This window comes from Prunus avium, chromosome 7 (assembly GCF_965620075.1).
Source record: "Prunus avium chromosome 7, drPruAviu1.hap1.1, whole genome shotgun sequence".
Lineage (NCBI taxonomy): Eukaryota > Viridiplantae > Streptophyta > Magnoliopsida > Rosales > Rosaceae > Prunus > Prunus avium.
This window is the reverse complement of record NC_142290.1, coordinates 31,750,834-31,762,736: the sequence shown is the minus strand read 5'-3', so window position 1 is coordinate 31,762,736 and position 11,903 is coordinate 31,750,834. Positions and strand designations below refer to the sequence as shown.

Sequence of the window (11,903 nt, the reverse complement as noted above, 5' to 3'; positions counted from 1 at the left end):
CAGAAAAAATAAACATTAAGAGATCAATTAATGGGACAAAATATTTCGACGGTTATAAACGAAAAATCATGATTTAACGGTTATTTCAACCCTGATTTTGATGATTTTTTACAGCTACACTCCTTGACCCTATATGAATACAATGATTGCATTCGATCGTCAATTTAAAATATTTACACTAGTAGATACCACAAAATCGTATGTTATATTCACTCTTATTTGTTAGTGAATATATTGTTTTCATGGCATACGCATTCTACGAAACTAGTTTCAACGATCCAACCGTCAAATTTGTTTGTTTACACTTCGAGATCATATACGCCAAAAATCGGAAAAAATAAACATTCAGAGATTAAGTAATAGGACAAACAATTTCAACGGTTATAAACGAAAAATCAAGATTTAACGGTTATTTCAACTCTGATTTTCATGATTTTTTACAGCTACACTCCTTGACCCTATATGAATACAATGATTGCATTTGATCGTCAATTTAAAATATTTACACTAGTAGATACCACAAAATCTTATGTTATATTTAATAAAAGTATAAATAAACTCTTATTTGTTAGTGAATATATTGTTTTCATGGCATACGCATTCTACGAAACTAGTTTCAACGATCCAACTGTCAAATTTGTTTGTTTACACTTCGAGATCATATACGCCAAAAATCGGAAAAAATAAACATTCAGAGATTAAGTAATAGGATAAAACTTTTCGACGGTTATAAACGAAAAATCACGATTTAACGGTTATTTCAACTCTGATTTTCATGATTTTTTACAGCTACACTCCTTGACCCTATATGAATACAATGAACCACTTCGATCGTCAATTTAAAATATTTACACTAGTGGATACCACAAATCTTATGTTATATTTAACAAAAGTATAAATAAACTCTTAATTGTTAGTGAATATATTGTTTTAATAGCATATGTATTCTATGAAACCAGTTTCAACGATCCAACCGTCAAACTTGTTTGTTTATACTTGGAGATCGTATACCCCAAAAATCGGAAAAAATAAACATTCAGAGATCACGTAATGGGACAAAACTTTTTGATGGTTATAAACAAAAATCACGATTAAACAGTTATTTTAACTCCGATTTTGATGATTTTTTACAGTTACATTCCTTGACCCTACATGAATACAATGAACCAATTTGATCGTCAATTCAAAATATATATTTTCTAACAAAAACCCAATCCGAACTACAATAATATATTTTTCTAACAAAATAATTTTTTTTATTTTTGTCTAGACTTTGCGAGACGAAGATTATTATTTCGTCCCTCAAAGTCATCCACATTTTTTTTTAAAATTTAATTTTAGTAAAGACTTTGCGTGACGAAGATTATTATTTCGTCGCGCAAAGTCATCCAATTTTTTTTTATTTTTTTATTTAATTTTAGTAAAGACTTTGCGAGACGAAGATTATTATTTCGTCGCGCAAAGTCATCCAAATTTTTTTTATTTTTTTATTTAATTTTAGTAAAGACTTTGCGAGACGAAGATTATTATTTCGTCGCGCAAAGGCATCCAAAAATTTTTAAAAATAATTTTTTATTTATTTATTTTTGTAAATACTTTGCGAGACGAAGATTATTATTTCGTCGCGCAAAGTCATCCAAATTTTTTATTTTATTTTATTTTATTTTAGTAAAGACTTTGCGAGACGAAGATTATTATTTCGTCGCGCAAAGTCATCCAAATTTTTTTTTATTATTTTATTTAATTTTAGTAAAGACTTTGCGAGACGAAGATTATTATTTCGTCGCGCAAAGTCATCCAAATTTTTTTTAATTTTTTTATTTAATTTTAGTAAAGACTTTGCGAGACGAAGATTATTATTTCGTCGCGCAAAGGCATCCAAAATTTTTTAAAAATAATTTTTTATTTATTTATTTTTATAAATATTTTGCGAGACGAATCACTATTCGTCGCGCAAAACTCTGTGCACCGAATTCTAGTATTCGTCACGCAAAGTTATTATTCGCGACGATTCTTTGCCGTCGCGCAAAGTTTTATCGCGCAAAGTGACTTTGTGCGACGATTTGTTTTTCGTTGCGCAAAATTGAGTCGCTTAAGACTTTGAGCGACGATGATTTATATTTGTCGCGCAAAGTCACTTTGCGCGACGAATTTTGTTTCGTCGCGCAAAGTTTGGTCGCGCAAGGGGTTTTTTTTAGTAGTGCTTCCATATTCCTAAATAATGAAAACAAATGTCCAACTATGGATACCATACCAGTGAGTCAAAGAATTTCAAAAATGCAAGTCAAGCCAATATCAAAGAATTCTTTTAAAACTCTCGTCATGGATCCTTTGTTCCAAAAATTTCAGATTCATCTCAATATCCTATTCCTAAAAATTATGGAAAAATATTAAATCAATTTATTATAATATAATATAACACTTACTATAATAAAATTTGGGGCCCCCTTGAATAATGGGCCCAGGGCAGTCGCACTGACTGCCTAGCAACCGCCTAGACCCCTTAGCGCCCGCCTTAGTAATTCATTTATTTAGAGTTGTGTCCAGATTAAGCCTTGATTTCTTCTTCTTTTGTTTTCTCAGGGGATTCTTTTGGCAGAGCAGTTGAAGGGTTAGAAGCATTTAGGTGAAGAAAATGCTTTCTTTGAGTTACTTCTATTTCAACTTTCTGTGAAATTCCTTTTTCTTTTGACTGAAAACGCTTTGACCTTCTAATGCAGATCTTCTAAGAAAGAAACAAATTGGATGATATTTAATCCAAGTTATACGATCCTTATCTGTTGAATAAATTGTTTCAGTATTTGAACCCAAAGATTGAGTCTTTGGGTGACTATGCCTTCCTTTGTTTGTTTAAACTTATTTATCTGTTTTGCAGACCAATAGCTTCAATTTTGGTTTATTAACAAGCATCCATTTGGTATGTAATTTGGCAATAGCACATAAATTCAGCCAGTATTCCTGTTTTCATTAGTTGACATTAGTTTTGTATGGTGACAACAATTTGATAGGAAATTTGTTGAAGTTGATATGAGGAAGTTCACATTACTAGCAAAGGGTAGCTACGTCCTCATCATCACCATCTTCCTCACACCCATCTTGGACGTCTCCTCATGTTTTACTTAGTGATGCAAGGAGTTCAATACATCAAGGAGTTTTGTAATTGTGAACCTTTGTTCTTTATACTATCCTGTTCTATTTTGTTGTGCATAATGGATGAACTCAATATTTTTCAGAGAGGAACAATTAAGAGATAAAGCTGTGAAGCATTTAAGGTATATACATTACTGATACGATTCTTTTTTGAGATTTGGAGAAATAATTAGTATAGCTCTACTTTTTCTTTTCTTTTACTTTTTTGGGTAAAGAGTTAGTTTAAGTACAGAGTTGCTGTATGAAATTTGGTAATGTTTTTGTGGGATATATGTTTTCTCTTTGTATAAAAAGCATTAAAGGCTTCTAATATTTCCATTTTTCCAATTATAGGCCCATATTAGTCCCTTTTCCTACAGTAGGAACATTTGGTTGCAATTTTTTTCTTTCCTACTCTGTTTTCAGTTTAAGTTTCATGCTTCATGATTGTAATGTCTTTTTTTTTAAGAAAAGCGATAATTTTCTTTTTTAGTTACACTATTAGAATTCTGAAACTTTAATTATTTACTTCAATTTGGGTAATAGTCATCATAGAATTTGATTGGTTGTATTTTGAAGTTCTCTCATTATTTGGTTGTTGTAGTTCATTCCAATTACTGTTTTTTTCTTTCTTGCTGTTCAAATTTGTAGATTGTGTAATTTTACGATTTCTCTTGCTTCTAATATTTTCCATTTTTCCTATTGTAGGCGCATAAATTGCAAGGAAGGTTCACATCACTGCATTGGTTACTGAAAAGGAGTATGGATACATGTCAAAAAACAAATAAAGGAAATTTGTACTGGATAATTTGTCTTTGCGCCAAAAATCATGAGTTGCTTAGGTGAAATACAAATCTGTTTTTATTATTTGATTGTGCCTTCTAAGGGGTGGTGCCAAGTTTTGCGTTATTCACTGTGAAAGGAAAATCTCATTGAGAAACCAAGGAAAAAAAAAAAGTGTTTCAATATCCACATTCTTCTTCATATGAGATAAATAAGCAGTTTACCATCCGACTTTGGGAAATACCACCTTTGGAAATCTGATGCAGAATCCACAGAGGCTCTTCTATTCTTCATCCTTCTTTCTTTTCTCAATGCCTCATTGTTCTGGGATCTACTACATCTCTCTTCATTGAGCACTGACTGATTTCCCACTCAGCACAGCAAGTGATTCTGTTGCCCTTGCCTCCTCTGCACTTCCCGTTCTTTGGTATGTTCCCTCTCTTGGTACAACCTCAATTTCAGCTCTTCAACTTTTCTTTCCAGCCTACTAATCTCTTCTTCCACCATTGCCAGCTCTGAAAATAGCACCTGAACCTGCATATTGTAGAGCCTTTTCCCAAAAATCAATTCCACTTAATTACACATCACACACAAACACAAATGCGCGCTCTGACACAGGCACACACAAAAACACGCGCTCACACACACATACACACTCACTCTCTCTCTCTCTCTCTCTCTCTCTCTCTCTCTCTCTCTCTCTTGTAGTCACTAGGCGGGCGCTAGGCGGGCTAGGCGAGCTAGGCAGGCTAGGCGGTTGCTAGGCAGTCACTAGGCGGTTGCTAGGATCATCAATGGTGAAAAAGTTGAAACGGGGTGTATTGTTAGGGAAAATAGGAGGGCTTTGTAGCACGCCACCACCAATTTCGAGACTTGACGAGGGTTACTATCAGCAAAACAACAACAGCAAACCCTACTCTAAATTTCTCCCACAACTCTTCAGAATTTCATCCAGTTTTGGGATCAGACGATAATTCTTCGGAATATTACGACGATGATGACAATGACGAAGAAGATGGCGGTGGCTGGGAGCGTAGTACAGTTTAAAATATTCTGTTTAAATAGTATAGCCGAGCGGCTATACGTTAAACATATTCTATTTACAGAGTATAGCCGGGCGGCTATACGTTCAGAATATTCTGTTTATATCGTATAGCCGGACGGCTATACGCTTTAACACATTCCATTTGTAGAGTCCAGCCGCCCGGCTAGACTGTTAGATATTCTATTTATAGACAAAATGAATAAGTTTTATTGTTGATTAGAGCCACTCTATTAGATTGACAAATAGCAATCCGTAGGTTATAGTTCTGGGTTGTGTGGACAGCGAGACTAAAGTAAGCTCAAACAAGAACACATGTTAGGAGTTTTGTTAGAGTGCTTGCTCATTCATTATGAGCTAGAGAACCAACCTGTATTGAGCTTGAGCTCTGGGGACAAGACAGCGTGAACAAATTCTTGGTTCCAGCGTCACTGCATACACCATATTCAATAAACAAAATTGCATTAGTGCTCTCGTCTCTAAGTGAAAATAATCTGATAACGGGCTACTTAGGTTTGCTGAATCATGATCTGTGTTTAATTTACAGATATTCAAATGCTACATGTCTTTCTGGCCCCCTTTTCTAGATGTCCATCTTAACAGTTCACACGCTATAAATCGTAGCGCGCATGATTAAAAAAAAGCCTCTCGCACGTGAGGAAGCGCGTGTGGGGAGGCTAGTTACTAATTAAAGTGATTCAAAAAGGACAAGATGTTACTTAATTACATATATTAAATTAAAGAGGTTAGCCCCAAAAAAAAAGTAAAGAAACTAATTTTATATTTCAAAAATTAAAATTTTAAATAAAATAAACATAACACCTTTCCCGACGAAATTTCGTCGGCACAGACCTATGCCGGCAAACCTTTGTCGGATTAGGTTTTTCGCGACGAAAGAGCCTCTATCGACGAAATTTCGTCGGGAGAAGTCTATTGACTTGCGCCGACAAAATTTCGTCGGGAGAGGTCCTTTTAAAAAATATATATATAAACTTAGGATATTTGGGTTAATTAATTTTTTTTTAAAATTTTATTGTTAGTAATTAAATAATATATTTGCTTTATTTAATTAGTTAAGCTAGTAATTATATTTTAATTATTATTTATTTAGTGAATAATTAGTATTAAAATTTTTAATTAACTTCATGAATTATGTTACTTAATAAATAGTAATTCAATCTTTCTTTTTTCCTTTAATATTCACTAAGTAAAACCTAACTACTAATCAAAGTGATTAAAAAAGAGATTTTCTATTTAAACCCCTCACTTCTCTTAGTTCACCCCATGTTCTAAGTTCACCCCATCTTTTAATTTAAATTTTCACAATTTCTAAGAAAACCCCACTATCTTCCCAAACTACCCTTAAATACACCCCAAACTGAAAAAAATAAGAAATAAAAGAGATTTTCTATTTAAACCCTACAATTTTCTTTGTTCCCAGCAGAAAAAAACACAAACAAATAGAACCCTAAACCCGAAATTTAATACTTTCTAGAGAAAGAGAACAACTTTACCTCTCTCCAAGAACTGTAACTGGAATTCCAACACTTGTGTATTGTTGAGTTGATAATCAACAAGCCTTTCCATCAACTCCCTCGCATATTTAAAGAGGTAGGCTCGTTAATTTTCTACGTCTTTAAAAGAAAAGAGTAATATGGCAATATGATGTAGATGAGTTTCTATTTTTGTAAAACTTGATATGAAGAGTGGTGGGGTGTGGGGTGTGTGTATAGATGTACTAGGGTTAATTATTAAGTTGGATGACCTTTTTTGTCTTTTTACACAATAATAAAACTTACAGCTTAATGATTTAAGTATTGGGGTGAACAAAGAGAAGTGCGGGGTTTAAATAGAAAATCTCTTAAAAAAGAGAGATACATATTAAAGGGTATAGCCGCGCGGCTATACTTTGAAGATATTCTATTTATGCAGTATAGCGGCCCGGCTATACGCTTTTAATATATACACCAACAATAAAAATATCAATATGGATTTCTCTGTTGGCTTAGCTTTTGAGGTGCCCTTTGTGAACACCCCACATCGAAAATCCACTCCTACAGAGGTCTTTATAAACAAAGCACTATGATGGTTTGGTAAGTGTGGCTTGAGTCCCCTAGACCCCTAAAAAAACGTTGTTTTCTGCTGTAAAACTGGATTACATCTTCCAATGTAACAACACAAACAGGTTTTCCTTACATTTTCTTAATGTCATGCAAACTAAACTTCAGTTTTGAACATAGGAGACAGTAAGTGATGGGGCGGACTCATTTAAAATGTTTAATATTAGATAGAAAGCAGTGTTACAGTAGCAATCTAGTATGAAGAGTGGTGTTCAAGTAAATATAACGAGCAACAATATTAAAATGTTTAATATTAGATGGGCTGGTTTTTGTTTTAATTATTAACTTCAGGGTCCAGGGTTCAAGTCACAGAGAGGGCACACTTGGGTTTTTTTAAAATATTTTTTTTATTTTTAAGTGTTTTCACCTGTTAATCTTACTTTGATGCTTTTGTCATTAAATTAGCTTGGCTATAGGCTCGGTTTTGGATTTGGCACTGATTAATAATAATTATATTAATAAAAAACTTGGGCCTTGGGGCTCTTAGGCTTTGGAGAAATTTAATTAAGGCACCCAAATGAAAATAAGTAATTTTTTTTTTTTTGAAATATCCTTTCAATTTAAATTCGAATAAAATTAGGTTTATAACTGCCGTGGTTTGAAATTGAAAAAAATAATTTAAAATAATTAATGAATATTTATTGAGTAATTTTTGAAATATCCTTATGCGTTCTGCAGGTTATGAAATTACAATCAGAGATAGATGGACAACAAACACTAAACAGGTTTCTGCATTGTGCTCTTCATGGAGCTCTGCTGTCACATCCATGCCTTTTATCATTGCTTCCACCTCAGGTATACAAGAGAGAGAGAGAGAGAGAGAGAGAGAGAGAGAGAGAGAGAGAGAGAGAGAGAGAGAGAGAGAGAGAGAGAGAGAGAGAGAGAGAGATAGTGTGTGTGTGAGCGCGTGTTTGTGTGTGTGTGTGTGTCAGAGCGCGCATTTGTGTTTGTGTGTGATGTGTAATTAAGTGGAATTGATTTGTGAGAAAAGGCTCTACAATATGCAGGTTCAGGTGCTATTTTCAGAGCTGGCAATGGTGGAAGAAGAGATTAGTAGGCTGGAAAGAAAAGTTGAAGAGCTGAAATTGAGGTTGTACCAAGAGAGGGAACATACCAAAGAATGGGAAGTGCAGAGGAGGCAAGGGCAACAGAATCACTTGCTGTGCTGAGTGGAAAATCAATCAGTGCTCAATTAAGAGAGATGTAGTAGATCCCAGAACAATGAGGCATTGAGAAAAGAAAGAAGGATGAAGAATAGAAGAGCCTCTGTGGATTTTGCATCAGATTTCCAAAGGTGGAATTTCCCAAAGTCGGATGGTAAACTGCTTATTTATCTCATATGAAGAAGAATGTGGATATTGAAACACTTTTTTTTTCCTTGGTTTCTCAATGAGATTTTCCTTTCACAGTGAATAACGCAAAACTTGGCACCACCCCTTAGAAGGCACAATCAAATAATAAAAACAGATTTGTATTTCACCTAAGCAACTCATGATTTTTGGCGCAAAGACAAATTATCCAGTACAAATTTCCTTTATTTGTTTTTTTACATGTATCCATACTCCTTTTCAGTAACCAATGTAGTGATGTGAACCTTCCTTGCAATTTATGCGCCTACAATAGGAAAAATGGAAAAAAATTAGAAGCAAGAGAAATCGTAAAATTACACAATCTACAAATTTGAACAGCAAGAAAGAAAAAAACAGTAATTGGAATGAACTACAACAACCAAATAATGAGAGAACTTCAAAATACAACCAATCAAATTCTATGATGACAATTACCCAAATTGAAGTAAATAATTAAAGTTTCAGAATTCTAATAGTGTAACTAAAAAAGAAAATTATCGCTTTTCTTAAAAAAAGAGACATTACAATAATGAAGCATGAAACTTAAACTGAAAACAGAGTAGGAAAGAAAAAAATTGCAACCAAATGTTCCTACTGTAGGAAAAGGGACTAATATGGGCCTATAATTGGAAAAATGGAAATATTAGAAGCCTTTAATGCTTTTTATACAAAGAGAAAACATATATCCCACAAAAACATTACCAAATTTCATACAGCAACTCTGTACTTAAACTAACTCTTTACCCAAAAAAGTAAAAGAAAAGAAAAAGTAGAGCTATACTAATTATTTCTCCAAATCTCCAAAAAGACAATTTTTGTCCTCTTTAGGTTACTGTTTTTTTCACGCCAATCAAAACAGAGGCCCAGGCTACACGAAATACGTGACTTGGAGTGGAGGCATGCATGGTTTCCCCATTCTGGTTCTTTTGACAACAACAACGACAACATGGGTTAACGCTGGAACTGGAACTGGAAGTGGAAGTATATCAGTTTCCTCACTGTAATTTCATACGTGGCCATGTTTATTGTTGCTTCATTGTTCGTTTCGGCCAACAACATGTGCTTAGGCTGCTGGCAAGTATTTTAATCGCCCTGTTCTTGTCCTTTTTTCTATATTTAATTGTAATTAATCTGATTATTTTAATTATTAATTTAATTAGAACTATTTTACGCGGAGACAGAGAGAGATGAAGTCAACACTGTATGTATGTACGAGGACTTGTTCAATTAAACGAGTCTCAGATCTCTCACATGATCGTCATTATAGATCTATTCTATTAAGACTACATTATAAAGAAGAAGAAGAAAAAAAAACATATCTTATAGACTCGTAGTATGAACACTCTCCTATCCTAGTCCACGCAATATGTTAGGTATGCGCAGCGCATGATTTTGTCGTAATATTTTTTCCTCTTTATATATGAAACATTGAAGTCAAGAAATCAATGAAAGTGGAAAACCATCGGATATGAAACCCCGTAACGGGCTCCTTGGCACCGGCGACCCACACGAGTAAACCGCCCTGCCTTTCGTTGGTCGACATTGTTTCTGCTGCGGTAATAATCTTTCTATAAACTCTCAGATCTAGTTTTTTGTTCAATTTACAAATAAAAAACTTGGAAAATGTCGAACTAACATAAGTTAATTGTGATCAGATTTTGGTACGTGTTGGGTTGTGTTGTGAAGAATCGAGAATGGCGGATCTTATTGCAGGGGCGGCCGTAGGACTAATATTTTCAGAGCTGTATAAGGCCGTTGAGAATCTGATACAAAAGAATAAGAAGTTCCGCACCCACCTTACAGCAATCAAGGCCACCGTAGACTCTTTGAAACCATTGATCGACCAGACGGAGAAGCAAAACAAGGAACTGAATCTCTCAAACGAGGAGACAGATAAGTTGAAAAACATAATCTCCGACGGCATAAAACTGGTCGGCGACTGCTCCAAGAAGCCAAAGTTGTACAGTACGGCACACTATACAGCTAAGCTCACCAAATTGGACGAGGATCTCAAAGGGAAGTTGGAAATAATCAAGGTGCAGGGGCTGAGGGATGTGAAGGAGACGCTGATTATTGTTACGGAAATAAAGAAGTTGATCAACCAATTACAAGCCTCGTGGTTATTATTGGTGCTCATAATTTTTGTTATTTTGGTAACTAGGGTCATGTTTAGTGTTCCTGGAGGAGTGAGAGAGCAGCAGCTTGCAACATCATTGGCGTCAGTGCCTGACGGCGGTATAATATTGTCCCGTCCGGCGCGGTTGCAGTTAGGTTATTTTGTGGTCTGGTTATTTGGAAAACTTCTTGTGTATGCCGTCTATGTGGTCTTCGTTTTTATGGCCATTGGGATCGTCTGTATTTGCGTCGAAGCTATTCAAGATCAGTATCGACTGGGTTTCTCTGGCCTGAAGCTCCCGGAATGGGATGAGCTTCGGGAATTGGCTAAGATAATTGTCGGGCTGTGTATGTTCCTCTATCTTCTTAAGGGTCTTTTGGGGTTGACCAACTGGATTAATCATCAACTGTGATTCCATGAAATTGAATTGAGTTGAAATTGAGTTAGGTGTTGGGCTTTTATTTGCTATCTTTTGGTTATTTTCAGTAGACTTGAGTTGTTTTCGGCTGGCCGTGGCCTTTTGGATTTGGGCCTCATTATTAATTTAATAGCGCCATATTTTCACTTTCTAATTGATTTTTCATTATTTAAATTTCTTCATTGGCTAAAAAAAAAAATTGTGAATATTTCAGTGTACTGCATGGGAGCCTTTCCTCTTTTATGAGTAATTGGTTTATTTATTTATCCATGTATGCATGATGCTCTTTTAAGTGAATATTAGGGATTGAATAATGATGATCAAAACTGTCATTCATTAAGAGTTTAATTTCAGTAGCTGCTTTATTTGCAAGTGTTGCTTGGGAAGTGAGCGTATACATTACAATAATTTCTGAAGTATTACTCTTGACCTTTGGGTAGAAATTTTTAAAAGTGCTTATGAGTTATAAAATACGTATTTTTGAAGAAGCACTTCCAAATAACTTCCAATTGGGGGCTATCAAAAAGTCCATTAGGAATACTGAGCGTGTTTCAATTTATTTTTTTTATTTTTTTATTTTAGAATTAAAAAAAATAATGAGTAGTTTTTTTTCCAAGAGTATAATAAGTAGTTTTGTTCCATAAAAATAGAATTCATTATCTGATTTTGTTTTTAATTTTTAATTTTTTAATACGAAAAAATGTGAATTTATCAAATTATTCTAATTTAATTAATAATTTCAATTCTGAATGTTGGGCCTGATGAAATCCCCTTTTAGTGTTTTTTTTTTTTTTTTGTGGGTTGGGAATCTCCTTTGGGTTAACAATCAAACAAGAGGTAAGCCTTTTCGACTCCTGGAACCGTATGCGCTGTTGTGTGCTCCCAACAGTCCAAGGCTCCACGCAAGAAAGTGACTCTATATGAAGAAGGCTTGCATGGTTTCCAC

General features: G+C 34.4%; 1 protein-coding gene and 1 long non-coding RNA gene across 2 annotated transcripts; both read left to right on the top strand.

Moving 5' to 3' along the window:
- Positions 1-2,597: 2,597 nt before the first annotated feature.
- Positions 2,598-3,996, top strand: LOC148293332 (uncharacterized). Its single transcript, XR_015836987.1, has 3 exons — positions 2,598-2,917; positions 3,009-3,272; positions 3,838-3,996. It is a non-coding gene; the product is annotated as an uncharacterized LOC148293332 (long non-coding RNA).
- Positions 3,997-9,751: 5,755 nt separating this feature from the next.
- On the top strand, positions 9,752-11,167 carry LOC110753034 (uncharacterized). Its single transcript, XM_021953829.2, has 2 exons — positions 9,752-9,979; positions 10,079-11,167. Exon 2 carries the CDS (start codon positions 10,118-10,120, stop codon positions 10,949-10,951), a length of 834 nt encoding a protein of 277 aa, XP_021809521.1. The 5' UTR covers positions 9,752-9,979; positions 10,079-10,117; the 3' UTR covers positions 10,952-11,167.
- The last annotated feature ends 736 nt before the right edge of the window (positions 11,168-11,903 follow it).